The sequence below is a fragment of the Scophthalmus maximus genome, chromosome 14, assembly GCF_022379125.1.
Source record: "Scophthalmus maximus strain ysfricsl-2021 chromosome 14, ASM2237912v1, whole genome shotgun sequence".
NCBI classification, from domain to species: Eukaryota; Metazoa; Chordata; class Actinopteri; order Pleuronectiformes; family Scophthalmidae; genus Scophthalmus; species Scophthalmus maximus.
In genome coordinates this window covers 4,695,913-4,723,289 of record NC_061528.1, presented here as the reverse complement: position 1 = coordinate 4,723,289, position 27,377 = coordinate 4,695,913, and the positions used below count along the sequence as shown (strand labels likewise).

General features: G+C 45.7%; 2 protein-coding genes, 1 long non-coding RNA gene and 1 other non-coding gene across 7 annotated transcripts in view; 1 reads left to right on the top strand and 3 right to left on the bottom strand.

Annotated features, from left to right (window-relative positions):
• The window catches only part of LOC118320575, a 58,138-nt gene extending 34,371 nt beyond the window's left edge, over positions 1–23,767 (top strand). For 2 of the 4 annotated variants that reach the window (XR_007032088.1, XR_007032089.1), the window contains 3 exons: positions 5,597–5,650; positions 22,305–22,499; positions 22,702–23,767. This is a non-coding gene — a long non-coding RNA (uncharacterized LOC118320575). Of the gene's footprint in view, positions 1–5,596; positions 5,651–16,315; positions 16,675–22,304; positions 22,500–22,701 lie in introns of those variants that run through there. The other 2 variants (XR_007032091.1, XR_007032092.1) reach the window with 2 other exon arrangements.
• Positions 105–2,570, bottom strand: olig2 (oligodendrocyte lineage transcription factor 2). Its single transcript, XM_035651503.2, has 2 exons — positions 2,447–2,570; positions 105–2,195 (listed from the first exon to the last, which is right to left on the bottom strand). Exon 2 carries the CDS (start codon positions 2,171–2,173, stop codon positions 1,361–1,363), a length of 813 nt encoding a protein of 270 aa, XP_035507396.1. The 5' UTR covers positions 2,174–2,195; positions 2,447–2,570; the 3' UTR covers positions 105–1,360.
• trnal-caa lies at positions 12,905–13,015 on the bottom strand. The gene is made up of 2 exons: positions 12,978–13,015; positions 12,905–12,950 (listed from the first exon to the last, which is right to left on the bottom strand). It is a non-coding gene; the product is annotated as a tRNA-Leu (tRNA).
• Positions 23,768–27,027: 3,260 nt separating the features above from the next.
• Positions 27,028–27,377, bottom strand: part of LOC118283018 (pro-resilin-like) — a 61,921-nt gene continuing 61,571 nt past the window's right edge. Inside the window, exon 4 of the mRNA XM_047337130.1 lies at positions 27,028–27,176. Coding sequence (XP_047193086.1) covers positions 27,028–27,176 — 149 coding nt within the window. The remainder of the gene's footprint in view (positions 27,177–27,377) is intronic.

Here is a 27,377-nt window from a genome sequence, read left to right as displayed (position 1 = left end):
TATTAGTATATTAATAGTATCATTATTATAAACCCTACATGGATAGATCTAATAATCATAGTCTACGAGTTAAAGTTATTTAAAAAAAAACATTAAGATTGTCATAAGAACCAAAAGCCTTGTTGTTTTTATTTTATCCATGATTTTACACTGCAGACGTTGTTCATGGGATTTTCTGAAAAACACAAAATTCTCAGATAGATTTCATATTCATGAAATCAATGCATTTTTTTAAATACTTTATGAAGATATAAGCAAAACTTGATGAAGGCCATTAGGTTCATTTAAAAGTAAAAAAAAAAAAAAAAGATAAAACATTTTGGACAGTTCCCATCTATCAAAGTATTGGTCCGGTTCTGTCAAAATTACAATCAATATAAAAGTTAATGTTCATTGAATTTAGTTTCAATAAATTAGTTTAATTATCACTGTGATAAAAAAGACCTGCTGTGTTTTTTTTTAGTTTGTATAAAATATGTTGAGGTGTTTTGTTTGATGTCACCTGTAATAATGTTGGTGTTCCGGCCGAAAGCCTGTTGACAAAAGTGCTGCTTTTGAAATCTCATGTCAACTTGTGTCATATGAAGTAAAAATACATATATTTTTTAAAGAAAAGACATCACCAAAGACTTGTTTTTCCCTTTTTCAATTAATCGTCTTTATTTTACATTTCAAAAATCCCAACATAACCAGAGATCCATCTGAAATCCATCCCCTTAGAAATAAGTAAATAAATATCATTTTCTTGTCTTTTTTTTTTATTAAAAAAATAAAGAAGTAGTGGTCATCGTGTGTGTGGGGGGGGGGGGGGGCAGTGAAGGAGAAGCCCACTGGGCAGAAAGTAAGGGGAGAGAAGCATATAGAATTAGAAGGGGATAGAATAAAGCAGGTGCAACATGTGAAGGGGGGGGGGGGGGGGGGGGGTCTCCCCAAATTACAAGACTCTAATATATAATATCTCCGACTATTTAAACTGATTAATCCATCTACATATTTACACTATAGTTGTGGTTCGATTCAAGTTGGGGGTCTTTGCCAATGATGCCTCACTGATCAGAGCATCTGATCAAACAGAAGCCTGGGGCCATCAAATATTTCCAGAATTCAGATCATATTCGTTGTGCTTTAGAAGGAAAAGACACCGGTTACAACTGAGGTTAATTTACCATAAAACACTTAAAGTTAGTCGCCAAACCACAAAGTTCCAGTGAAGGAAAAAAAAAAAAAATCAATGCATTTGTCTTTTTCTGGCTCCGTCGACGCAACGGATTCAGCATCAAAGATAAATAAAATAAAAATAAAAATGTAAAAAGCGTCATGAGTCTGTAGCAACCAGTTCGTTTCCACGTGTGGTTCGGAGTCACTTGGAGTCGCTGGCCAGCCGCGGCATGGCCACCGCGCTCATGCTGGACACATGCGGAGGCGGGACTTGGCACATGCTGCACGGACAGGGCATCCCGGTGCCCACGCCCCAGTGCTGGAAGCTGCTGCCCAGCGGGCCCGCGCCGGCGGTGGGGGCCTTGAGGAGTCCGTGGTGGGGTCTGACCGAGGTGACGGCGGAGATGCCGGGCGCGGCCAGCGAGGCGGCGGAGACCGGCGGCAGGAGCGGGTGGTGCACCGCCGGGTGCGCGGCGTGCGAAGCCACCGGGTGCGCCGGCACGGGCCCCGCGTGCGCCATAGTCCCGCAGGCCGACGGGTGGAAGCCGCCGTGGTGCGCGCCGCCGCCGCCGCCGCCGTAGATCTCGCTCACCAGCCGCTTCATCTCCTCCAGCGAGTTGCTCAGCATCAGGATGTAGTTTCTCGCCAGCAGCAGCGTGGCGATCTTGGAGAGCTTGCGCACCGACGGCCCGTGCGCGTAGGGCATGACCTCCCGCAGGCCGTCCATGGCCACGTTGAGGTCGTGCATCCTCTTGCGCTCGCGGCTGTTGATCTTCAGGCGGATCGTCTGCAGCTCGTTCTCCGACAGCAGCTTGCGGTCCTTCTTGGAGAGCCGCAGCAGCGCCTCCTCGTCGCTGAGGCCGCGCAGGCACGCGATGTCCGACGGCAGGTCGCCCTGCGTGGACGACACGGCGCCGGAGAAGCCGTGCACGGACTTCTTCAGGGTGGCCAGGAAGATGTCGTCCACCTCGGGCGAGGAGGGTCTGCTCGACACGCGGCTCGTATCAGAGTCCATGCTTCTGGTCCGGCACGAGGTTCTGGAGAGGAACGGAACACTGTCATGTGGCGGATCCACAACTCTGGACTTGCAACGATTGGTGATTATAGAATGATGCCAGCTGCAATTTAATCAAACTTCATATTTCAACGAGACTCACGAACCTACATCTCTTTCAATTGAGTGCTCAGCTCACGTCTCCTCTCTGCCTCTGGCTCAACACACAGTGACTAAACTGTAAAACGTCCCTAATAACCATACAACAACAACAACAACAACAACAACACTTACCGAGAGAGTTTCCAGACGCGACGGTGTGCAAATCTTCCAAACGTCCAATCCGCGGATAGCTCCCAGGCACCGCGTGTGACAGCCCATTTGGCACGTCCGCGTCCGGCCGCGGGCTTTTATAGCGGAGCTTGCGGGCGCACAGAGGCCGGGTCACCGGGACAACGCGGGGTCTGTCCCGGCTGCGGCGACCAATCAGCACCGTGCAGGGAGGGAGGAGGAGGGAGGCGGGGGGCGAGGATGGAGAGGAGGGGAGGTGACGGACGGTCCTCCAGCCTGATGTAATTACCAACACACCGCATCACTATTAAAGTGAAATCAGACACAGTCCCTCCCACATATGGCTCCGTCTTGTGGAAATGTTCGCCCCGCGTGTTGGAGGAGATTTTTATTACAGTGTGACGCGTTTTGGCCCCAGAATTTAATCGTACAAACGTCTCTGTTGTTATAATTCCGGAAGAGGGATTACAATAAATCCACACCTAATTTTAACGATTTTTACATGAATTATGATTCATTCGTTTCCTGCCAAATCGAGATTATACATTTTTTTAAAGAAACATTTAAACATATTTAAATTCAATTTCCCTACCACCTTTTGTTGTTGATTTAAACAATATTGGCGTCTTTCTTTCGATTTATTTTTTAAATCCTCATCTCATCTGCTTCCTTCTTTTAGTTAAAATAAATCCCCTCACGAACACTAATAACGGGTCGAAGCCCCAATAAGCGACACAATATGTTTCCCGCCTGTGTTTGTCCGTTTCCACCCGCTGTCGAGCAGCAGCTGCCGTTGGCGGAGCATCTTTAACGTTGATTAATGAAGTGTGCAGAAATTGTTTTTAACGGTTATGATCGTGTAACATTTCAATTAGTCCTGCGAAGCGGTCGCATGTGTGGCCCGAGCTGCTGCAGATCGAGGGCCCCTGACTGACAGACTGACTGACTGACAGACTGACTGACTGACTGACTGACGGACACACTGACTGACGGACACACTGACAGACTGACTGACTGACTGACTGACGGACACACTGACTGACAGACAGACAGACTGACTGACTGACTGACTGACACACACACTGACTGACTGACTGACAGACTGACTGACTGACAGACTGACTGACTGACAGACTGACTGACTGACTGACTGACGGACACACTGACTGACGGACACACTGACAGACTGACTGACTGACTGACTGACTGACTGACTGACACACACACTGACTGACTGACTGACAGACTGACTGACACACACACACACTGACTGACTGACTGACGGGCACACACACTGACTGACTGACTGACTGACTGACGGACACACTGACTGACTGACTGACTGACGGACACACTGACTGACTGACTGACTGACAGACTGACTGACTGACTGACTGACTGACTACTGACTGACTGACTGACTGACTGACGGACACACTGACTGACTGACTGACTGACACACACACTGACTGACTGACGGACTGACTGACGGACACACTGACTGACTGACTGACTGACTGACAGACGGACACACACACACTGACTGACTGACTGACTGACGGACACACACACTGACTGACTGACTGACTGACAGACGGGCCCCGGGCTCCAACTGACGCTAACAGACGTTGACTGCGGCTTTGTGCGGGAACACGACGACGCGATCGGCGCTAATTGCCCTCAACAGGTTGTTGCTTTTATCCGTTTCCACACGACGGGAGGCATCAGGTCGTCATGTGGATGGAAATATTGTTTTTTTAATATTTCTGATAGAAACTCTGATCTTTTTAATGAGTTCTATCCTTCTGACATTCTTGAAGTAATGTTTCTGATTTATTTGATGATCTGGATTTTTGTTTTAAATTCAGAATTTATTTATTTATATTTAAATAATTTATTAAGAAAGAGAAAAAACGTACCGGGACAAAAGAAGATTAATTAATAACAGTGACAAAAGGGGAAACGTGGGGAATTGAAATGTAAAATGTGGTGATTTTTTTCTTACAATAATATTATGATTATTTTTTTCAGTTCCACACTTTTGAGTCCTAATTTTAGACTTTGCGAACTATTGTGGCGTGTGTGTGTGTGTGTGTGTGTGAGAGAGAGAGAGAGAGAGAGAGAGAGAGAGAGGTGGGTCGTTTTAAACGGTCACCTGGGGCAGCCAATCAGAAACGATGAAAATTCAGTTGCCGTCATCGTCCGTCAGGTGGCACATTATCAAGTTCGTGGAACACACACACACACACACTAAAATATATTCGCTTGTTTTCTTCGTCCGTTACGTTCACGTGTTTACTCTATATTTAAATAAGATTATGGTAATGAGGCGGTTTAAAGTGGAGATTTGTATCCGTGACAAAATTTGCTTCATTAGACATTCACACAGTGTCACTATATCTCTGAACTCAGAGACACAGACAACATACAGACTTTACCTCCACAGAATGTATATATATATATATATATCACAAGAATCACTGCATTGTTGCAGAAATATTAGCCTCCTCCACAGAATAGTAGACTTTCTCCATATTTTTATGCCACTATAATAATTTTTTGTCACAAGACAGTAATGCTGTTATTCAGTTTATAAGCAGCTCAAAACTAATTTTAACTCTCTATGACTCTTTAACTTTTAGTATAAATCTATCAAATGAATATAGTCGAGTTGAACATCATTTATGCGAATCTACTTTTACACATAGCAATAACAATTGTTTTTGAGGGGGGGGGCACCAAAGAGAGAAATAAAATCGAAGAGCAAATATCCTCAAATTAAGAAAAAACTTTAATACTTCAAATCCAGAAGTCAAAGCAACAGTTTACCACTGATTACAATCTAGAACCCAAATGAGATGAACTGATTTGTTCTCTCCCGCTTGTTCTCTCACTGTTTCATATGCCACGACCACTAGTTGGCTAAAAATAAAAATAAAGGAGCATGTCATCTCTTCATCCAGTAGGTGTTTAGGACTGCTGTTGTCACACAATAAGGAATTTTGAAAAATGCAGAAATGTTTCCAGTTACATATGCCAACTCACCGTGTGATCTGTGTCCTGCGGCCTGACACTATCTGTCACTCATTATTTTTCTCAATCAAATAGAAAAAAAACAAGTCTGTCGCTTCATAATAATCTCCACTCTTTTAGTTTCAGGCTCTCCACAAGATGTTGACCCAGACTGCAGGCACCGGCCCAAAGACGGTCAGTGCACCAGTTGTCCCTCAGGGTGTTAGATGAGGTTTAGATCTGGGCCCTCCCTTTGTACCGTTATATAAAAAACAAGAGAAGAGTCTTTTCACTTTGAACTACATTGTTTGCTGAAGCGATGAAGTGTCATTCGAGAGGAACTCAAGGGACTTGAACCAAAACTGTTGGGGAAACCCCCAAAACATTAAACCACAAAGTATAAGGACAGTTTTTATTTATTTATTTATTTTCAACGTTTCTATTTTCTTCTCTCACGCCACCTCTCTCTCTCTCTCTCTCTGTCCATCGGTCTGGGTGGCGGTCGGCCCGGTGTCGTGGTGAATACCAATAGTGAGGAGGAGCATATGTGAGCCATACTTAATCCTGCTAATCTGCCTCCAAAATAAAAAAAAAGAAAGGGAACAAAAAAAAAAGGAGAGGAGTGTGGAAAAACACAAGAGAAGTTTTCTCTCCCTCTGTCTGGGGAGCTGACCGGGCCTCGGCCAAATGAAGTGAAAGACATGAATGACGTCCTGGCTCTCTCTCCCCCTCCATTCCCTTTCTCTGCCAAATCTTGGAAAGAAATGAAGCAAAATTCTCGCTTTTGTTGGAATCTGTGGTGAGGAACGTGAGATGTTGGCTGCCACCGCCGCTGTTACTGTGTGTCACTTTGCCTCCCAGTGAGATTCCCATCACGTTTACAAGTGGTTTACTGTAAATGTGATGGCAAAGTTATAAGAACCGCTATACGGCAAGTGGGGAGGAGTTCTGTAAAATATCATCCCGAGTCTCATTCAGGTCGTCACAGCTGCAGTTCTGAATGTTGTTTACGATCCTAAGAAGAGAAAGCACAATAAGGAAGGCATATCATGCCAATGCAAAGGCGCATAATTTGATGGAGATACAGATTGTTGTGTGTTTCCTTGGAGATATGGATTCTAGTAGGAGACTGGAAGATTTTTTTTAAGTCCACAAGCTCAGCTAATTCATGTGCATCGAGTTTCAAGTTCAAAAACAAGACAGGGCACAATGACATTGTACCGTTGCAGAGCAAAGTAAAAAAATGTTTAAATAGCATCATAAAAGACGTGACATGATTTGACGAAGATCAAGTATTAGTATCTATGTATCCTCATTCACAAAGAACTGTGGCCGACTCTCTTCCAGCTGTTTGAGTCCATATTCAAAAATTATGTGAGCTGCTATGGCTTAGCGGGTTACACCAATGACTTTGGTTCAGTAGGGTCAAGGTTTGATTCCTGGTCATCCCAGTGTGGGCCCTTAGGCAAGGCTGCCTGCCTCGATGATTGTAGGTCCCTTTGGACAGTATCAGTGCAATTTAATTCAATTTTATAATACTGTCGAACACAATAACCAATGTCAGCGTGCTCACATACCCAATTACAAACGCTAACGTGCTGATGTTAGCAGGTACACTACATGGTAGAGTGTTAGCACGCTAACAAATTGCTTCTAAATGTCAAAGTAAAGATGACAACGATGGGAATGTCATTTGTTCTGCACGTATTTGGTCTGAAAATTCAAAAGTACCCGACAGATCGTTGGGGCGGTGAACGTCTGCGCCACGTTTCACAGGAAATTCATTGGCGGAGATGTTTCAGTCTGGACCGACCGACAGACACACAAGAAAGTTGTACGGAGAAGAACCAGATTTGAATGCAAAAGGCCGAAAAAAATGTATCTAAAAATGCAGTTTAAGCTTCAGATAGTATCAAAGGATACAAATCTAGCGGATGTGAGCTCCTCTGGTGAGACTCCTCTGGTGAACTGACTGTCTAGATCTGTACAGGTGCGTGTGGGGTGAGGGGGTCACTGGTGTATGGTCAAGTCATGATAAGTGCATATGATCCACCAACGTGGATCCGTGGCGGCAGTGAGAGTCTTCGGGCCTCCGAGCCTCCGGGGCTGGACAGTGTTGGGTTGTGTTGGCCGGGGGGCTTTATCTCTACAACAGCTATTAGGAGGTAATTAAGTCCTAACACTGCCGAGCCTCCCATGGTTACTATAACATAACTGCAAATGGGAAGCTTACAAGCTCCTTTAGACGGCACGACAAATTGAATGGAACTCATTGGGCTTTGGCTATTATTCCAGCAGCCCCATCTGGCTGGGAAAAGATAAAGGGGATTTGCTGGAGGTTGTGAGGGGTTGAGCCTCCGTGCTCGGTGTGTGAGTGTCTATGTGTGTGTGTGTGTGTGTGTGTGAGGGATAAGGAACGAGATGGGGGGGGGGGGGGGGGGGGGGGGGGGGGGGGGGGGGGGGTACTGGTCCAGCGTAGGGTGTATTTTGAGGGTTCCAGGGGGATTTCTTTTTTTTCTCTTTCCCTTCTTTGGTCCGGGCTTCAATTCAACAGGCAGCCTGAGATTTGCTTTGGCCAAATGTTACAAATGTTTCGACAACCTGGTCTCTGATCCTCGGGGGTCACCCGGGAGGGCACGGGGGGTACAACGGCTTTACGCCCAGAGACTTAACAAAGCAGCATGGGGATGAATATATTCACACTCGTATTCACACATCCCGGGCCTCCAGATGCTTGTTTCTTTTTCTTTTTTTTTTAAGAGAGACAGAGACTAGACTGAGCCGCACTCAGACCAGCTGGCAGTTTGTTTCCACAGTATATGACCAGGAACCAAATTTGTGTGGACAACAAAAAAAAAAAGTGTGCTGCTGTCAATCGCTGACAGGGAGGGAAATATGGTGAAAGACTGTTGAGGGTTATTAAAAGATGTTTATGAAGTTCTGGGGACACTGTTGAAATATTACAAAGAATTTAATTCATTATTTTCAGCAAGAAGGCAAGAAGTAAAGACTGCAAATAATAAAAACACTATACGTAGTGATACGTATGGAGGGTCGCGAGCCAAATTTGTCTTTTAGTATTATAGACCCATTTATATCAGTAAGTGTAGGCTGAATAACAGACATATCTCCATGTGTCATGTGATGTTATTCAACAACATAAAGTTTAATCAACAACAAAAACTGATCATTTAAATCATCACAATTTAATGTCACACGAGATAATTTGATAAGATTAGATTTTTATTTTACCTCGAACCATCAACAACAACAAAAAAAAAGATAAAAACATAAAGATAAAACAAACAGATAAATCAGTCAGATTCCATCGAAGAACAAAACAAGATGCGTTCGAGAAGCATAGTCCTGCCTCAACTTTACAATATCATATTATAACAGAAAAAAACCAATATATGTATATATACTGAATACAAAAATGCAGGTCATATACAAAAACATACAACAATACAAAAGAGAACTGCAGGTCATAAAACAACATACTGTACAACAATACACTGTAACTAAATTGCAAAAGAATATATAGTTAGGTTTCCTCCTTGCTGTATTGATCAAATATTGTTTTCTTGTATCTATTTACAAGATGAGATCAGGTAAAACGTTATTTGTGGCGAGGGAAATTCTTACTACAGTTACAGTACAAACGATAAACGCAATAAAGTACATAACAATATGTCAATATTGACAATATATCAAACAATATTTGAATTTTTGGCAATTTTCTTTGGTTTGTTCATGGCAAAATTACATTCAGTTTCCAAACTCTGCTACGCATTGTGCCGAGATTGTTTTCACTGTTTCAAGATATTTTTTCGGGGGGAATGATACCACCATTACCAGAAAAGCTTTTAAAAAGTTAATTAAACATCTCCTTTGGGCCTCATCTGTGAAGTGGCTGATAAAAGGTTTTTTTAAAATCCTCTCAGTGTTTGTTCCATTTTCCAATTGTCCAGTCTCGAGAGTGTGTTGAAGAAAGTCCTCAGAGGTGGAACATGTGGCCTTTGTGCCTCTCTGGATGGCCTCGACAAAAAAAAAAGAAAGGAAAATGTATCTGTGTTATTGTGTTGGGCGCTCTCAGCTGTGCCGAGAGTCACCGATATGCCCCTACAGTATCCTCCGCGCCGCATCACAATGGCTGTAAAGGGCTCTAATGATGGGGATCCGCCAGGCTCAACAGGCCCTCATTCAGATGGCGATTGTCAGAGGGGCCGCAGACAATGGGCGCAGGAATAACAATGGCGTACACAAGCAGCCCAGGCCGTCCCCGTTCTGCCGCAATTAGCGTCATATGGAGGGATTGAGAGGCTGGGTTACATTCCTTTACTCTCACCACCGGCCTCCTGATCCCATCACACACACACACACACAAGCTCATCATCCCTAACAAGGGGGCGGACTACGTTATCTACTTTATTACCGCCCCACTGCTAACCAGCTGTCAACCCCTGAACACATGCACACGTACAGACGTGCACTCTTCAAAAAAATATTGTTAGAAGGCGGCGAAACCTCTTACAGACATGGTCAGATAGGCGACGGTTGAAATGGATCCAGTGTGAACATAAATCCTTGGATACTGGGCGACGCAGTTTGCACCACTACAAAAAACCCGCTGGCAGCCTGATGCTACTTACTCCTCAAATCCACACGACACGTTTTTTTAGCCAGATTTTCACAAGACAGCAGGTCGCACAGCGATCCGACAACTTAGACAGTCGTGTAGTCTGAACGGGGCATCACCGGTCCGACGTGAGATGTGTCCAACTAACGTTAATCCAAGAGTTTGAAGGATTATCACATGTCGGAACATTGTACGGCTGTTCATTGGACTCTGAAACGGGAAGAGGTGAGGAGTGTCACCACGTGGCAGAGCGATGTGTGGGTTGTAGAAGATGATAGGGGCAGATCTTTATGATTTGCGCCTTAAACATGGAGGCAAAAGAGGATTAAATTGAATACTTGAGTTTGTATATAAGTGTAGAACACTGTGTGTACTGGCGCAGTGTGGGAATTTTGACAGGGTAGTCCTTTTGACACAAGTCAAGCACGACTGGAAATGACAATGGCAACATCCCGTTAAACATTACTTCCTCGCTGTTTCCCTCCGTGTTACTCGCCGTGGAAATTTGAACTGGACAGGCAGAGGCCGACATCATCGGACTGAGGTGCAGAGAGAACGGCCGGGTCTCCAGGACACAGGTCGACAGAGGGGCCGCAGAGCTGGAAGAGGAGGAGGACGGGGGGGGGTCGTCTTGGCAACTTGACACACTAGCACTCTCTTCAATTCTTCCGCCGTCATCAAGCCATTTTGCCTCTTCTTTTTTTTTTCTCTCCTTTTTTTGGGAGGATGAGGAGAGGGACACAAATTAGAGGCACACTGGCTTAATTAAACTAATACCAATTAATGTTCAGGCAAGACGCTCGAGGAGTCATTAGGAGAGGAAGGACAAAAAGGGCCTTTTTCCTCCCTGTGTGTGTGTGCGTGTGTGTGTGCGTGCGTGTGTGTGCGTGAGTATATGTATGCATGCCCATTGTGCATGTGAGAAACGTGTGTGTGTGTGTGTGTGGGCGTGTGTCCCCCTCACTTCCAGTCAATTGACCTGCGGTGCTGTCGCAGGCTCTCTGATGCCCTGGTTTTGGTCCAAATGAACAGAATGTTGCGGGGAGAAGGAGGGAGGTGATGGGAGAAAGCCCAAATGAGGAGGAGGAGATGGAGGAGGAGGAGGAGGTGGGACTCTGGTTGGAGGAGGGTGGGGGCTGTTTGTCACCGTGAATCGGCTCAGGGTGGTTCACATCATCTGGCCATTGATGGCCGCCCCTCCCCTGTTGTAAAACAAGCTCCTGTGGGCCTGCCCGAACACTGGGGGCATTGTGTCCCACCCTCGCAGGAAACATACCACCCAAAGTGCTGCTATACCCCCCACCTCCATCCACCCGCAGCATCCCTTCCTTCCCTCTCCGTCCATCTCCATCCTCTCCCACCTTCCTTACGCCCTATGGCAGTCTAATGTCAATGAAGCTGCAGAAAAATGGCGGCGACGGACCCGGAATGGGGCGAGAGAGCGACCATTTGAGAGCAACAGGTATAGGACTAATGAGGCCGGACTGCCGGATAGATGGATGGAGAGAGAGAGGGAGGGAGTCAGCAGCAAGTGGAGGAGGCTGAGGGAGGTGCAGGGGAGGAAGACGGATTTGAAGGGCTGGTGTAAAGGGGGCGTTCCCCCACGGTTTCCGTAATATGGAGGGCTAATGGGAAGATTGATGGATTGAGACAGCAAAACAAAACAGGGGGTGGTGATAAAATGTAGAGTGGGGGATCGAGCAAGTGGGGATCGGACCGAATTGTGTCCCGGAGCCCCAATTCTGAGGATGTGTGAGTGTGCGTGTCACAGGGCCCGGGAGAAGGAGGAAAATTTACTGCCTTTGGGGGCAGGGAGTGGGCGGGACTCGTTCCCTAATTACCAGGGAGGTCTCGGGAGCTGTGGGTACAAGACAAGTGTGAAGGGTGGGAGAATGAGACAGGATACAAGGGGTTAGTGCAGGTCAATGCTGACCACCTAAGATGCCCCTTGCAAAAGACACGCACCCCCCCACCACCATTCCATTTCTGTCCTGCCCGAGTGCCCTCGCTGAATGCTATAAATAAATATCGCGTCTTCGCCTTCCAAAAAGCTGATAATTTACTGCCCACCCATTCCACGCTGCCCATCTCTTCTCCATTTCTCAGCGCCGTTGCCAGGTGGTGAATGGAGCCCGTTCCTTTGAGCGTGGAGGGCCGGGCCTGTGTCTTCTAGAGGGGCAAGTGCTCAAAGTTTTGGAGCACCCTGGAGTGGAAACACACACACATATGCTGGTATGTTGAATGCCGCCACACATGCGCCTTTATCAGCCACCTCGGGGGAAACAAAACAGCCATACCCACACGGTGCGAAATTTGAGGGATTCTTGTCGGGGATGTAACCTGTTGTTCGGCGCAGAGGAGAGCCGACTCTTTTCTTTGCTCATTAACGCTGAGACTGAACGGGTGCTTCAGGCCGATGACTCTCAGTTCTGGGTCAGAGTTGACGGCGGGCCGTGTTCACGTGTGTGCCGTCTTCGTTTCCCATGTGTTGTTTCTCTGCATACGCTCAAGAGTCTGCAGTGTAGGTTTGTCCATTCATCGGTGATGTGAATACTTAGTGTGGTACAGAATGATAACCAGCGATTTGACGATCAAACAACTTCAGCAAATTCAAAAAAAATCCAAGGTAAAATCATTTATTACTGCCTCTTGCAAACGTCCATCACAGTTCAGAGACTGATAGGTGCATGGTTCATGTTTCACCCACTGTATTTACAGTAGCTGTGCACACACAGTTTTCCTTCGCAACAACAACCAATTTCCACTATTTCAGGTGTTAGATAGAAACCGCTTTGATCACAATAAAGTCTTGTCAGAAGTGGGATTCGAACCCACGCCTCCAATCGGAGACCAGAAGTCCCGTTCTTCCGGAAGGTAGTGAACCTTGAGTCTGGCGCCTTAGACCGCTCGGCCATCCTGACAACTGGAACTCTTCCTACCTGTTGAGAGTTATATCTTTCTTTATGATATGTAGAGACGATGGTCACAGCCATGAAAATAACATCAAAGTAATTAAAACCAAAACTATATCTGTGAAATATGTAATTCTTTTTTGCGTAAATGTAACCGGTAAAAGTAAAATCATGAGTCAGTTCTTCATGGGCTCGCTGCTCCGTCCCACTGTTTTATCACACTTTTCTTTCTCACACTTTTGCTCCTCTGTCTCTTTCTCGAAGCCACTTCGCTTCCCTGGCACCCTTCCCCCTCCACAACATTCACCGGGAGGATCAGAGAATGAGAGGAACGTGAGAGACAGATACGGGTCTCTCAGCCGCCAGTGCTGCCATGGTGCCGTGAACGAGGAGAAGAAAAGAAAAAAACAAGATTGAAAGAGACGGAGAGTTTGCTGCTGGCAGCTTCGCTCTGCTACCATGGCAGAGTTAAAAGGGGGGCACACAGGGACGGGAGAGAAGAAAATGGCCGCCTGTATTCGCACCACTAAATCCGTGTTGTTGAGAAGCTCGGGCCTCGCCGCCAGCGGAGTGAAGAAGCGGCGGCGGCGGCGGCGGCGGCAGCTGCTGCACCCAGTTCAGTGCCTGCTGACTGAGAGCCGGCTTTTGTGTCCGAGAACAGGCGGCACAGTGAACGACACAGGGTGGCATGGTCTGTGGAATGTGACATTATTGTCTTTTTCTTCAAATTGGGGTGCACCAAGGGGGCAATTAAGAGAGGCAGTTGGTTTGTGTGTGCCAGTTGTAGCCAGTACTGATCTACAGCTAAGGATTACAGTCTAAGCTTTTGTAGCACCTGCAGGTTGCGTGCATCAGCTGATTAAGTTACTAAGTGGCATTAAGATTTGAAACTTCAACTACAAAGTTTATGAAAAGCATTTATTTAGATCCGACCTAACACATTACAAAAACAGTTTTTGAAATATCTGTCAAAATCAGTTCGGCGTGACCCAAAAGTGTGTAAATAACACGCCCAGTTTCCTCAAGTCATCTCACATGTTATCCGCATGTTGTTGCTTTTCATGTTTCATTTTACACATTAACAACTGACCCTAAACTTTCCCTAAAAATACAGAGACATGACACACAAACTGTCCAGAAGGTGATGTGCTACTTACTGGACAAACAATCACACACACACACACACACAGAGCTATTTTTCCATATCGAACAGTTAACAATTCAACACCCAACTTCAATCTGGCAGCACCTGCACTGTGCTCGCAAGGTGTGTGCATGTTGACTTGTTTGCGCGCCTGTGTGTGTCCTTGCATATGGATGTGTGTGTGTGTGTGTGTGTGTGTGTGAGTGTGTGTGTGTGTGAGCTTAACAGGCAGGTGGTAATGAGGCCGACTGTGCAGCGCTGGCTTCTCTGTAATGAGGTGGCAGGCAGTGAGGGGCGGGGCCGGTGCCACTAATGGGCCCCTGCAGCCTCTAATAAGCAGTAATTATAGTGTGTGTGTGTTTACCAAGTGGCTCCAGCACGGTTGAAAACCGTTAGCCTTCACACACATCGCTACTCACACTGCTTTCGCGGCCTCCCCCCGCCCACGCACACTCAGCGGCGACGTCGGAAAGCACCACCCTCGGCGTTAGAATTAGATTGTATTCTGACAGTCAGAGGAAGTACTGGTGAGCTTCTAGTCCACTGTCTTCTGTAAGTCAAGCAGGATGCAAATTTCCTGCAAATGTCGCCGTACGGACATTTTCCCGAAACTTCAGCTGACAGCCCCCCCCCCCCCCAGTAAAGAAAAATGTCTGTGTGAGCCCTCGTGTGAATACAGCAGGATTCACACGAGTTCACATTTCTACAGCATCAGTTTCTGTATTTGTGCTTTTTTCTAGGTGAGCCGACCTTCTGCACCGGGAGGTGATTGAGATTTAGTTTTTCCCGTCCTCACGTTGGTCCGACTGAGCAGATGCTCCCTCTCACACTCACTACCTGCGACGCTTGACTCTCCCTCACATGTGTTGTGGGACTCTTCAGACTCTTGCGTCTTCCCTTTGGTCGCACTCTGACCTCTGCACCAACCTCAGACTGACCTTCTGAAGACACTGCTCTTCGGCGAAGGCCCCTCCGTGACCCCATCAATCACAGCACCGGCAGCCAGGCAGCAGGTTCGCCCTCTTTCTCTCTGCTGCCGCCGCATTGTTCCTCTTTCTCCCTCTCTTAGCGCACGGCCGGCAAACCCCGACGAATCGCGTCGCACGACAAATGAATACCCTCGATGGTGGCGTTGCTTTATCGCTACCTCACACTCACTACCTCGCGACCTCTCACTTTTCTCCATCAAGTGATTGGTCTTTCTTGTGTGTCCGGCTGGCGGTGACACAACAGTGTTTTTTGCCCGTGTGTGTGTGTGTGTGTGTGTGTGTGATGTCTGCCCGTCTGGGCCGCACGCCAGCTAAACAGTGTCGTGGTAAAAAGAAAAGAGAACTTAGCCTGATCGCATATCGGCGGTCGCTCATAAAAAGCACCACACCGTGCTACTTTCTGCCGCTTTTTTTTCTGGGGAGATGTTTTAATCCGACATTAGCAGCCGGGTCTTTGCTCTCTTTCAGGGTGGTATCCCTCCGGCCGTTGGGCTCATCTTTGATGTGGAGATGAATGCGTTCGGAATCATGTGCCGGTCGGCCGTCTCGCTGGCCATTCACGCGGCATGAGAACAGCAAACCGGCGGAAAAAAACGGGGTCTCTAATCTGGTGCCCATGCTGGGACGAGGCCACGGGTTCACTCCAAGTGAGTGTGTGTGTGTGTGTGTGTGTGTGTGGTGTCTGTAAAGGCTGGAAGAAGTGTTCAGATCCTTTACCCAAGAAGTGTTGCCACTTTTTTGTTGTTGTTAAAAGTAAAAACAGTACTACAGGTCGATGGAGGGGTCAACAGAAAAAAGTTGGACGTTTCCACGTTTTTCCATAACTGACAGTCAGTGATAGTTTCCTTTAATCACAACACACATGGTGATGAAAGTCCCCCCCCCCAAGACAACAACATGTTGGTTTTGTTCCGGAACATAAACTTTAACTATGGGTTTTCAAATCTAACAAAACTATTTATTTGCAATGTTTCTGGACAGCACTGACAAAAGCGACGGCATCAGTTCCAGAGAATTATTCAAACGCTTGAATTTGTCCCTCACATTCTTATTATGAGGAAAGTGTTTGGTCCTTTTGCTCATTTCCTCCCCCGTCCGTCATCTGATCTAACCAGTTGTTTCGACTCTCTGTCCTAAATTGTCATTTTCTCCTCCTGCTGCTGCCGCACACTGAAGACAGCCGACAGGAACAGACGCAGACGGAGCGACGAAGGGAAATGGAAATGGAAGTGGATATGCGGCACTAAAAGGTCGTACCAAATGAAAAGTCTCCAGTAAAGTGCCAGTTACTTTGTGCGCAACATGTCCAACTCTTGTGTTTGTCCGCATGTCCATGTCTCGTCTGCAATTGTGAGACCCCCCCCCCCAAAAAAAAAAACCCACCAGGCTACACAGACGAAGGAGTAGTTATCACTTGGCCCATCGCTGTTTTTCCATGACAAAAGAAAACAAATCCAGCTTACACTCATTTCTGTTTTTTTTCTCAGCCTCTGCATGTGTGAGAGAAAGCCTCCCTCTGCCCTCACTCTATAAAGACTTGATCTCTGTCTCTGTTGAATATGTTAATCCATCTGGTGGTCCCCCCCCCCGTCCCCCCCCCCCGCTCTTTCTCTCTGCCCACGAGACCCCCACTGCCCCGCTCTCCCCTTCCCAAGTAGGTGGAAAGGGGGTATTGGGGCTGTACTTCAGCTTGGCGGAGCAGGACTTCACCCCCCCCCCCCCGGGTTGATTATGTGTGGCCCGAGAGAGAAGAGGGAGAGGGAGAGGTGGCAGGACGTAATCCCATTGACCATCCCTGTCACATATGGTGAGCGCACTGGCCTCTCCAGCGGTACAGTCGGTGGAGTGGCGGGGGCCGGCTTGCCTCTCCATTCGGGGGCCACATTGGCACTACAGCTCGTCGTCCCGCGCTCTCATGTGGGATCACCGGGGGAGAAAGGAGACGAGGATTCGTTTTGTTTGTCGTCACCTGATGACAGTTTGATTACGCGCGTGCAGTCGGTGATGATTTACACCTCATACGATGAGTATTTGGTTTGATCACACTGCTGAGCGACTAATACAGTAGTAATCTTTTTTTTTTAAAGTCAAATAAGGGCAAAAAGACAGATTTTAGCTGCTGTGACTTTTAATTTGATCACAGTGAGTTAACGAAACAAGTATTTACAAAACAAGAGAACAATATAGACTTATTCACAAAATAATTATTTGCAACAACACTAATATTACAAACAATATTCATAATTCATACACATACCTTATTCACAGTGAAGAAAGAAAACATATTTAGTTGTTTCATCCTTTTCATTTGCTGTTTTTTTCATTATGGAGGGAAAATGTAAAAGCATTTGTTGAAATTGTTCATGAAAAAACACATGAATTGAAAATCAAAAGAAAAAAAATCTGCTTTCCTCAGAGATGGATGTTATTTCCAAGTCGGCTACCAGGTTGCACTCTTTTTTTTCATCTGAAGTTATGAAGTTATAAAGTTTGGAACTGAAGCAGAGTGTCTGCAAATGTGGTTATCTGAGCATGCATATTCTGCAGGTGTGCGTCTTTATTTTATTCATTTCTTGGATACAAAAATGGTTTTATTATGCACGTAATCATGACTTTGAATTACATCATTATGAATTGGAATAATTCTGATGGCCCAAAAGAACTGTCTTTATTAGCCAACAGAAATGAAACAAGAAACCACTGGTTGAATAACACAGAAATCAAAAGTTATTTGCAATTTGATAAAATGTAAAACAGACTTATTACTGAGTTTTTAGCACCTCTAGGTTATAATAACAATAATTTTATCATTTGCAATATAACACAAACTGTAGGCTCGACTCTATTTCACTGTGAATTAATCTGTGGCCAGTGGGGGTCCAATATTGTGCATGCGCTGGTGTGTGTGTGTGTGTGTGTGTGTGTAGCATTGTGGGTCTGGCCTTGTGTTAGCGGCAGCGCGAACGTCTGTTCAGCTCTGGTGGAGGTGTGGGAGCCCGCGGGGGGCTTTTTGTCCGTGCACCACTGTTACAATCCACGTCGGCCATTCAGCCCCAGCCATGTCAATTGGCATATGGTTGATCCACCCCTAATGGGTTCATGTAACCAGAAAATGCCGCCTTTCAGGGACCTGCATTCTCCTTCAAGCGGGCGAGATTAAGATGTAATGTTGCTCTCTCCCCACCACAACAGGGGGTCAGTGGAAGTGACGGGGGGAGAAGGGGGGTGACCAGGACACGATGGGGCCTGCAGGAGACGCCCTTGGGGGCAAAGGAGAGCGAGGCGGGGAGCGGGGATGTTGGGGCCACGACGGTGGTTTGGTGTTTTGGTTTCACACTAGTAGGATAATCACACAATTAAGTCACTTTTTTAAGGTTTGGATTCTTATCAAAACACCCGTCAAAACAGTATTTCTGAATGAATTCATAATTCATATATGGCTCCACTTTACAGACAGTTTTTTTCAAGGTCAGAGTTCATTCTTGAATTGGTAACCATCCTGACCTGGTGCGTTCCACTTTCACACATCCAACGATCTGAACCACGTTATTGCTTAAAAGTTGTTTTTTTTGCGGATGGAAATCCATGCAACCTTGAACAAATCAACATTGTTGTGTATCTGCCTTCAAACATATATATATTTTTTCGTCTGCGTGGTCACGTGATAACTACCTGGTGTACGAACGCACACACTCAAGACTAGTGTTCGGGCTTTGAGGGGATTTTCGTCAGCTCGTTGAAAAAAGTACCACATCAACCCCATCAGATCTTCATCAGGTATCATGTCAATGGTCAATATGACGAAACCAAATGTATATGTAGTTTTAAAAACAGTTGTTTATTTGTTTTTCCTGCCAAAAGTTCAAGCTTGCATGAAGTAAAGAGGCCTAACAAGAGACGTCAGGAGAAAACAGAAAGTGACCAAGCTGAGGCTGAGATACACTGACACTTGGTCCATGATGAGATCTAAAAATCATCAACCTTCAAGATTTTTTACATTTTTTATTCCAGATCTAACTCCAGAGCCAAATGTCATTCCAGTGTTTTCGCAGCCGGATCAGTTTTCGTAATGACGAAAAAACTGACCCTGATGTGTAAAATGGACGGATTAGTCCTTTAACGAAGCAGAATGAGATTTGAGTTTTTAACAAAGGAGCAGACATCATCCGCAATAGTTAGTCAATTAATAATAACAGATTTTCTGGGACAGATTTCTCAGACACGAGGACTCTTTTTTTTTCCCTTTTCTGTTTCACTCTTCGGCTCGACACCTTCGCTTGACTTTACGTTCCCACACTTCCATTTTCAGTTTCCCACCGATGCAGCCGGTATCATTAGAGCAGCTTATCAGGAAGCCAAACCTGCTAATTCCATTGTCCAGCTCGTACACAACACCTCTTACCCCGAACCCCTGGGACTGACATGTCCACACACACACACACACACACACACACACACACACACACACACACGTATACACAGAACTTGTCACTCCTCCTGTCAACCTAATTTGCTTCCAACGTGGAGAACGAACACGCCCTCCTCTAATGAGAGCCAATCTCCCCCTTTTCTTCGTCCGTCTCTAAGTTTTCCTTTTCCCCTCTTCATTCTCTCCATCTCCTCACCCCTCCCCTCGGTCCCTCCGACCTTTGCTTCCTGCCTTTTGATATTGTAGCCGTCTCGCTCATGCCACCAATTAGCCACATAATGGACCAGTGGGCCGCTGCCTGCCGACGGCTCGGACCTCAGCGGCCCACCAAGGGACGCGGGACAGACGGAAAAGGGCGAGAGAGAAGTGTTGTGAAATGGCAAAGTTTGGTCAAATATAATCCCCAAAATGTCCTTGGTTGCAGAAGAAACCTGTATTGGCACCGTTTGTTTTTCCAGCATGAGCTTTTCTAACTGCCGTCGTTTGTGCTGCAGTGTCAGAGTAGCATGATCATGTTTCCGTTCATCCCGCAGATAAGACATAGCTTTATTCGTCCCACAATGGGCAAATTCGGGCATTAAAGCAGCAAAGTGGACAGAAGAATATATAAGAAATTTACAAAAAAAGGGTTAGTATTTACAAAATTTAACAAAAAAATAACATAAAATACAAAAACAAAGGTATATAAATACTATATACAGAACAGTAGCAAGATGTAAGTGAAGTTGCTGAAGTGACTCAAGCCTGCTCATTTCTCACTTGTGGATTTAAATAATGCCAATTGAGCTGCTTCTTCTCTCCTCACAAAATAAATTGCCCGTCAGGTCTTACAATCTCATTTTACATTATCATTATCATTTTTGCTTGACTCCTTATTGTCTTAATTTTGCCACTCAACAATATTCACATGGTTAAAAGTCAAAACTTCATACAATATTGAATATTTAAAACCCTGCTCAGTGTGGAAGTAGCATCTCTCTGTGTGCACTTCTACTTTAGTTTGATATTATTATCCACAATACATGTTTGTAAAGCCAATTGTTTGTAAATCCTCTTGTCAAGACGATGAAACACTTCACCTGTTCTCTCGTCCCACCTCATATTAGAGGTGAATCTCGCGCCGCTACCAACAAGAATACCAAAAGTCCACCCTTAGTGGTTTTGCATTTTTGCTCCCTCTGTTGTTGTTGTTGTTGTTGTTGTTGTTGTTGTTGTTGTTGTTGTTGTTGTTGTTAAGGGTTCGGTCTAGTTTTGCGTCTGTATTCAGTTTGGCCTGTTTGCGTCCAGTTTGGTTCACATCGTCTCTGAGCGGAGGAGATGTGAGTAAAGTAGGTTAATACCCGGTGCGGAGCAGAGAAGGCCCGGACCTCTGACGGTGTGCGTCTGTCTCTGTCCGTCACAGCGACAGACGACTTCTCGTCCATCATGCAAATGAGTTGTTTCTTTTCCTTGCATGTTTAATTTTTTCGTACACAATCAACTTTACCTTACCCAAAACATTTCACTTCAACTGTGCAAAGATTAATATTGTTTTTCAGTATTATAATCACACGCACAAGTCTCCAACGGCCGCCCGTGTGTCATTAAAGGAGGCCATTGTTGCTCATTAATTAATGAGTATTTTTTTGTTTTGTTTTGTTCATGCTAAACTGGGATTAGCATATTCATAAGGGGCAGACATCTTTCAGACAGCTTTGACTGAATCCGGAGGGTCTGTTTTTCTCACCGTGTTCTTGTTTGTGCCGATACGTGACCCCCCGTTTGTTTGACCGGAGTCCCGCCCCATTAACTCCCATGATCCTCGGTGTCACAGACGCAGCGACAGAAAACACACAAGACACGCAGAGAGAGAGAGAGAGAGAGAGAGAGAGAGAGCAAGACACACACACGGCCCCGTTTTCACACTTGAGAGAGCACGCCCCCCGGATTACAGGACAAATTGCTCAGGGTTACAAACTGATTACCATGTCATGTTGCATCTTTATTCTCACACATAATAAACAATGAGCGGCCATTAAAACATGTTGCCCTCCCTCCCCCCTCCCCCTCCACCTCCGTCCCGAACCAGACTAATCAAATTAAAATTAAAATTAAATAAAAATCGCACACTGTGACTCCTGCGATGAGTTTAATGCTTTAATTTACATATAGAGAGACATTTACAAAGACAAGGAAAATGTAATGTCTTCAAATTGATTTTTTTGTCCTTATTTTTACATGATACTTGTTATGTTTCATTCATCATTCATCCAATAAACAATAATACTATTCATATAAAGCAATTCATTCTCATTATTATTCAATGTTATTTATTTGTATGTCATAATCTTTGCTTTAACTTCTGGAAAATTAGCAGTGATATTTAAACTTGAGTTAATATGATGTAATAAATGTCGGTGTCTTCCTAAAATGCTAATGGGCAGACTCATACAGAGAAGTTATATGACATATTGTAATGTATAATCAATATAAACATTAGACAGCATACTGCATATTACCACCCATCAGCAGTAGTTAATACAGAGCAAAAACTTAATTAATATAATTATAATAATATAATCTGCTGTATAGTTATAACAATTAAGAAAAAAAATGCTATTTGTATGTTCTTTCCATCCAGGGTGTCTCTCAACTAAACATTTAGCAAATTTGCATACACACACACACACACACACACACACACGTAATGTAAACCTTTAACATTCAGTCTGTAACATTCTCTCATTGTGTTTCTAGGGACTTTTGCTGCAGCAGAGAAATATTGTATTTCCCGACATGATTTGCTGCTGAGCCCAAGGAAAATACCAGCTATACGCACGCGAGGAAGATTCAGACTCACATTACCCCTTTGCACGCTGAACCTCACAGGAGACGAGGGATGGTTTCGGCAACATGAAAGTTAAAATGAATCCAAACTTCTCCTTTCCCTCAGTGAGTAAGACTTTATCTTTTTTTTTCAGAAAATATAAATGGGGAAGAGAAAAATCTAGATTTGCTAATGTGATGTTGCACCTTGATTTGTCAACATGGACTGAGGTCGCGAAGCAGCCGCTCTCTGACTGCTTCAGTTGAGTTCACAGGAGATTCCAAGTTATTAAGAAAATGAAAACTTTGTGTCTTTGTGCACTTTCAGCTGCTTCCTGTGATGATCAGAGCATCGCCTCGCTCTTCTCTCCCCGTTAATGATGCGGAGAGTTTGACCACCGGTCAGCGAGGGGCCGAGTCTGAGGGACTCCTCCTCCCCACCTCCTCTCATCTTCTCCTCTGATCACCGAGCCGCATCTCTGCCTTGTTAGTAACGTCCATCTCACTTTCTCTGACCTGTCATGTCAATCTCGGGCCCACACACACACACACACACACACACACACACACACACACTCCCTGGCCCGCAGGTCAGGGTGCACGCTCGCACGCGCTCGCACGCAGACTGACTGACACACTCCCCTACTCACCGGCAATTTGTTGCCCCGTGACATCACATTGTGTGTGGAAGCCGCACTGGCACCGGGCTGCAGCTTCGTTAACTTTCCTCTTTAATGAGCAGTTTAATTGAGCTGTCTAGCAAGGCCACCTGTCGGCCCGCGGCCTCATTTCCATACTAATGGGGCCGGATTGTTGCTGCTGTGACAGCTCAAGCTGCACTGGCCTAACAGGCACCGGGGAGAGGGAGAGGGATGGAGAGGGACGGAGAGGCCAAGTAGGGAAAGAAGGGGATGGAAGCCCACACACTGGAAGAGAGGGATTTCCAGAGAATGGGGAGAAGAGAAGGAGTAACAAAAAAAGGGTTGTCGCTTTAAAGGATAAGCAATTTTTTCTACCAAAAACCAACAATCTACCAATAACACTGAACTGATGCATCAACTGTTTTGTCAAGAACTGTACTGAAGAAGCGCGCCAGCAATCCACAGCGTTGCCCCGGGCTGACGCGCTCCTTCGCGCCCATGAGCAACAATGTGTACGCTGGCAGAGCTCCACCTGTCCGAGGTTCAGAGACGTCTCCAGCGAGTGACGTGAGAAAGAAAACGGAGCTCAGATGCTGTGGGGAAATTACTGAACCTTTCAATTCTGAAAGCCACAGTGTGACAAAATCTGGAAGAACTTATTCACGGAAAAATGAGCATATTGTCCATAACTATGTTTTCATATATGTATTATCGCTGATGTCCAAATGAGTTAAATATAGTTCCGTGGGGTGGACCCGACCTCCGTGTGAGTCGCCATGTTTGCTACGTGGTGTTGAATACGGTTGTTGCACAAAACGGTTCCAGAATACGTCGCATTGGTGTTGAATTTTCAGACGCTGCCGGAAACCGGAAATGGAATTGGCGTAGAGTGTCCCCTGTCGGTTGCTCAGTCGGTTGCAGTTTGCAACTTTACAACAATATGCCGCCAGAAAAATTGCACACTGGGACTTTAAATGTCAAACGTTTGAGGTCCTTTTTTTTCAAACGTCATTTAGATTAACATTAGTTTATGACCGTGTTTTTAAGATTCAAGCATTGAATAGGTAAACAGATTTCAAAAACAGAAGAAGAAAGAATCACGGAAGCTGAACTCAATGTATATTTTTGACACACGACTGCTTCAGAAATCCCAACACTCGTTTTTGTCAATGTTCTAACTGTCCTTCGTTGAATCTAAATGTGCAAAATGGCTTTTTTCCGTCAGCCCAAAAATAAACAAAAGCCGCACCTTCGTCAGAAATTAGTGAAGAGAGTGAACGTGTGTGTGTGTGTGTGTGTGTGTGTGTGTGGTTTGCTCAGTGTGTTGATGTGCAGCTAATGTGACAGGGGAAATGTGGCATGAGGTGATCTCGGCACAAAGGAGGAGAAGGCACCACACTGGGCCCTGCGACGTTGCTCTTTTCCAGGCTCGCGTGGCAGAGAGACAACAAGCTCCGGTGGAAGTCAGCTCGGGCACAAGCTGCGTCAGGTCCTCTGGCGCAATGAAAGACTGATTCAAGTCGGAACGAGTTTTTAATGTTGTGTCGCCACAGGATCCCTGCAAAAACTCTTCTCAAACAAACGCATATCTGCGATACTGGAAAGACAAGCTGGCGCCGCTATTGGTGTTGACCTTGACAACTGGTGCCCGACATATCATTTGTTCCTACGTTTTAATTAAACAGCTCACTTTGTCTCGATTGAGGCAGATTCCAGGCACCGTCTCCCATTCAGCGTGATGACGGCATAAAAGTGATGGAGGCGACGGGGGGAAAAAAGCCGTGGTAACGGACGAAGAAAGGAGGCGAGAAGAGGGTGATTACAAGCGAAAGGTGGCAGCGGGGATGACGGACAGACCGAGAGGGAGAGGGGTGGGGGTGTTCGGTCGTGGCAGCGGAGCAACACGCATTCAAGGAGCCGGTGAATGAACCCCAACTCGGCGCAGTCACATGCTAATGACGACCACTGTTTAAATGTGTCAGATTCACAATTCCCCTTCGTTTTCCCTCTTTCTTTCTTTCTCTCTCCTCCGCCGGGCTAATTGCTCCGTCCCCTCCTCATTTGACAGAGGGGCTGTTGGTCTGATTGAGGCCCCATATTGTGTCGAGCATTGCCCAACCTGCGACTCCCGAGAGCACGTGCACGTGGATCTGCAGACACACACACACACACACACAGTGGGAAGCGTGGGCTACGTCCACATTGATGGTCACCACGAGGTCCAAAATAATCGTCAAAATGTCTTTCTGTCCACCATTTGGCTTTTCTGATCATTTTGTGGAAGTTTACTGGCCACACTCCAATGCCAAAAACTATAAGAAATGAATTATATCCCCCCTCCTTGTTTCTCCCATGCAACAAGGAAGGAGAAGTTCTGGAAAATGTCCAGAGCAAGGTTTGCCGACATCTGCTCACAGCCCCTCCGTCAAAGTGATTTTCTCAAAGCGCCTACAGATACTGTAGGTCTCCGCCATGGTAACAGGTGATTCAATTTTGGAGAGGAGCACGGGAAGTGCAAGTTGTGGGTGAAACATCACAATAGGTGGGAGGTTGATCGGCCTTGGCAGAGGCCATCTTCAGTGGTGATGCTCTGGACGGCATTTTGGCTCATCGGTCGGCTTGTGCTGGCCTCATCAGGAACATGAACATTGTTTATTATATGTATTCATGGGAAATCAAAAACAGTATCATTGCCACTTATTCAATTGTCTTAGCTCACATCACTCACTCACTCAACACGCATGCAAGATGAAGCATTTTGTAAAGGAAACTAACCTTCCTACCTTCGGACAAACACCATCGGAGTAAAATATGAACGGTCAGATTGTCGTTGACTGCTCTGCGAAGTCAGAGGTTTAGAGAAACGAGGTTGGGACCTGCTGACCACCTGCCTCCTGATCGGGGGGCTGAACCAAACACACAAAAAACACAAGGGGCCTGAATGGGGCTGCGATTTGTGGGAGGGAGCGTTTCTAATGACCCTGTTAAAAATTTGTAGAAGCTCATGTTAATGTGCGTGTGCGCGTGTGCGTGTGTGTGTGTGTGTGTCTGACCGACTGACTGAGGACATTGTGAAGAGGTACATTTCTACAAAGTGAAGGAATTTAATAAGTACATGGAAGTTTTGCAAAGTAAGCACATGGATTCTCCTTTGCATCTTTCTCATGCCTTTGTCCATCGGGGTCAGGGAAGGTGATTTTGAGGAGCTGTTTTTTTTTAAATGAGTAACTTACTGACATTAATCCTTAGAAAGAAAAAAAAGGATATGTATATATATATATATATATATATATATATATAAAAATTCCAAGTCTATATTAATACTCTCCTAAAACCTCGTTGTTTTCCCGTCAGGTAGGCTGGTGTGAGTGTCCTGAGCAGGTTTAAGTCCTGCTGCTGGAAAATTTCCCTTGCAACATCTGACTTGTATAATCTGTCAGGCCAAAAATAATCACACCAATAAAACAAGATAAATAGGACATTGTGGAGTAAAGTCCCCGGTGTGGACCACCCAAGAGAAGATGGTTGGTAAATGTTACTTATAAATGACTTGAAGTGTTTGTAGGACTTGTTTTTTGTATGAGGTCCATACAAAGCCAAAAGCAAGAATATTTTATCGAACAGTTATGGTATGTGTTGACTCAAATGGTTAATAAATGAGAAGTGAAGTGCAGTGCAGGTATAAAGCATTTTGCTCTTCCATCAGTCCATGTACTTATTATTCTTTAGATTCCCACTGTGCAAACAATGTATGGCTGCACTGTGGTACCCTCTACTGACAAGCTGTCACTGGTGCAGGCAAGTGTGTGGTCCTTAGTGATACACGTCTTGAAACCGGCGGGGACCTCATCTTGCCCACATGCCTTTCCCTTTCTCCAGTGTGCTCTTGAGTCCACGCCGCCTCCGGGGGGGGGGGCCTAATCCTCTCATCAGCATGCCAGGAGGGCGCAGAGGGGCCTGGCCGGACTGGTGGAGGAGAGGGGCCCGGGGTGACGCCTGGCCTCAGCCACTTTCTAAGATTGTCTCAGCCACTTGTGCTTGATGCAATGTGGCCACGGCTTATTGTTGACCATGGGGTTGAGGTAACCCCCCCCCCCCAGCCCATCTGCTCCGTATCCATCCTCGTACAGTGCCCCCCCCCCCTCCGCCCGCTTCCCCAGAGCTGAGAGCATGGAAGAGAGGAGTGATAAATATATATATGTAGAAAAAGAAACAAAAATCTTATTTAATTATATTATATATTCATGCCTGGACAAATGACTAAGTCCTCATAATGTAATTGCGTATAACCGGGGAAAGAAATAACTCGAATGCCACGTTCCCTTATGTCTGATGTGTCAGGTTCAAGTTACTAACCAGACAA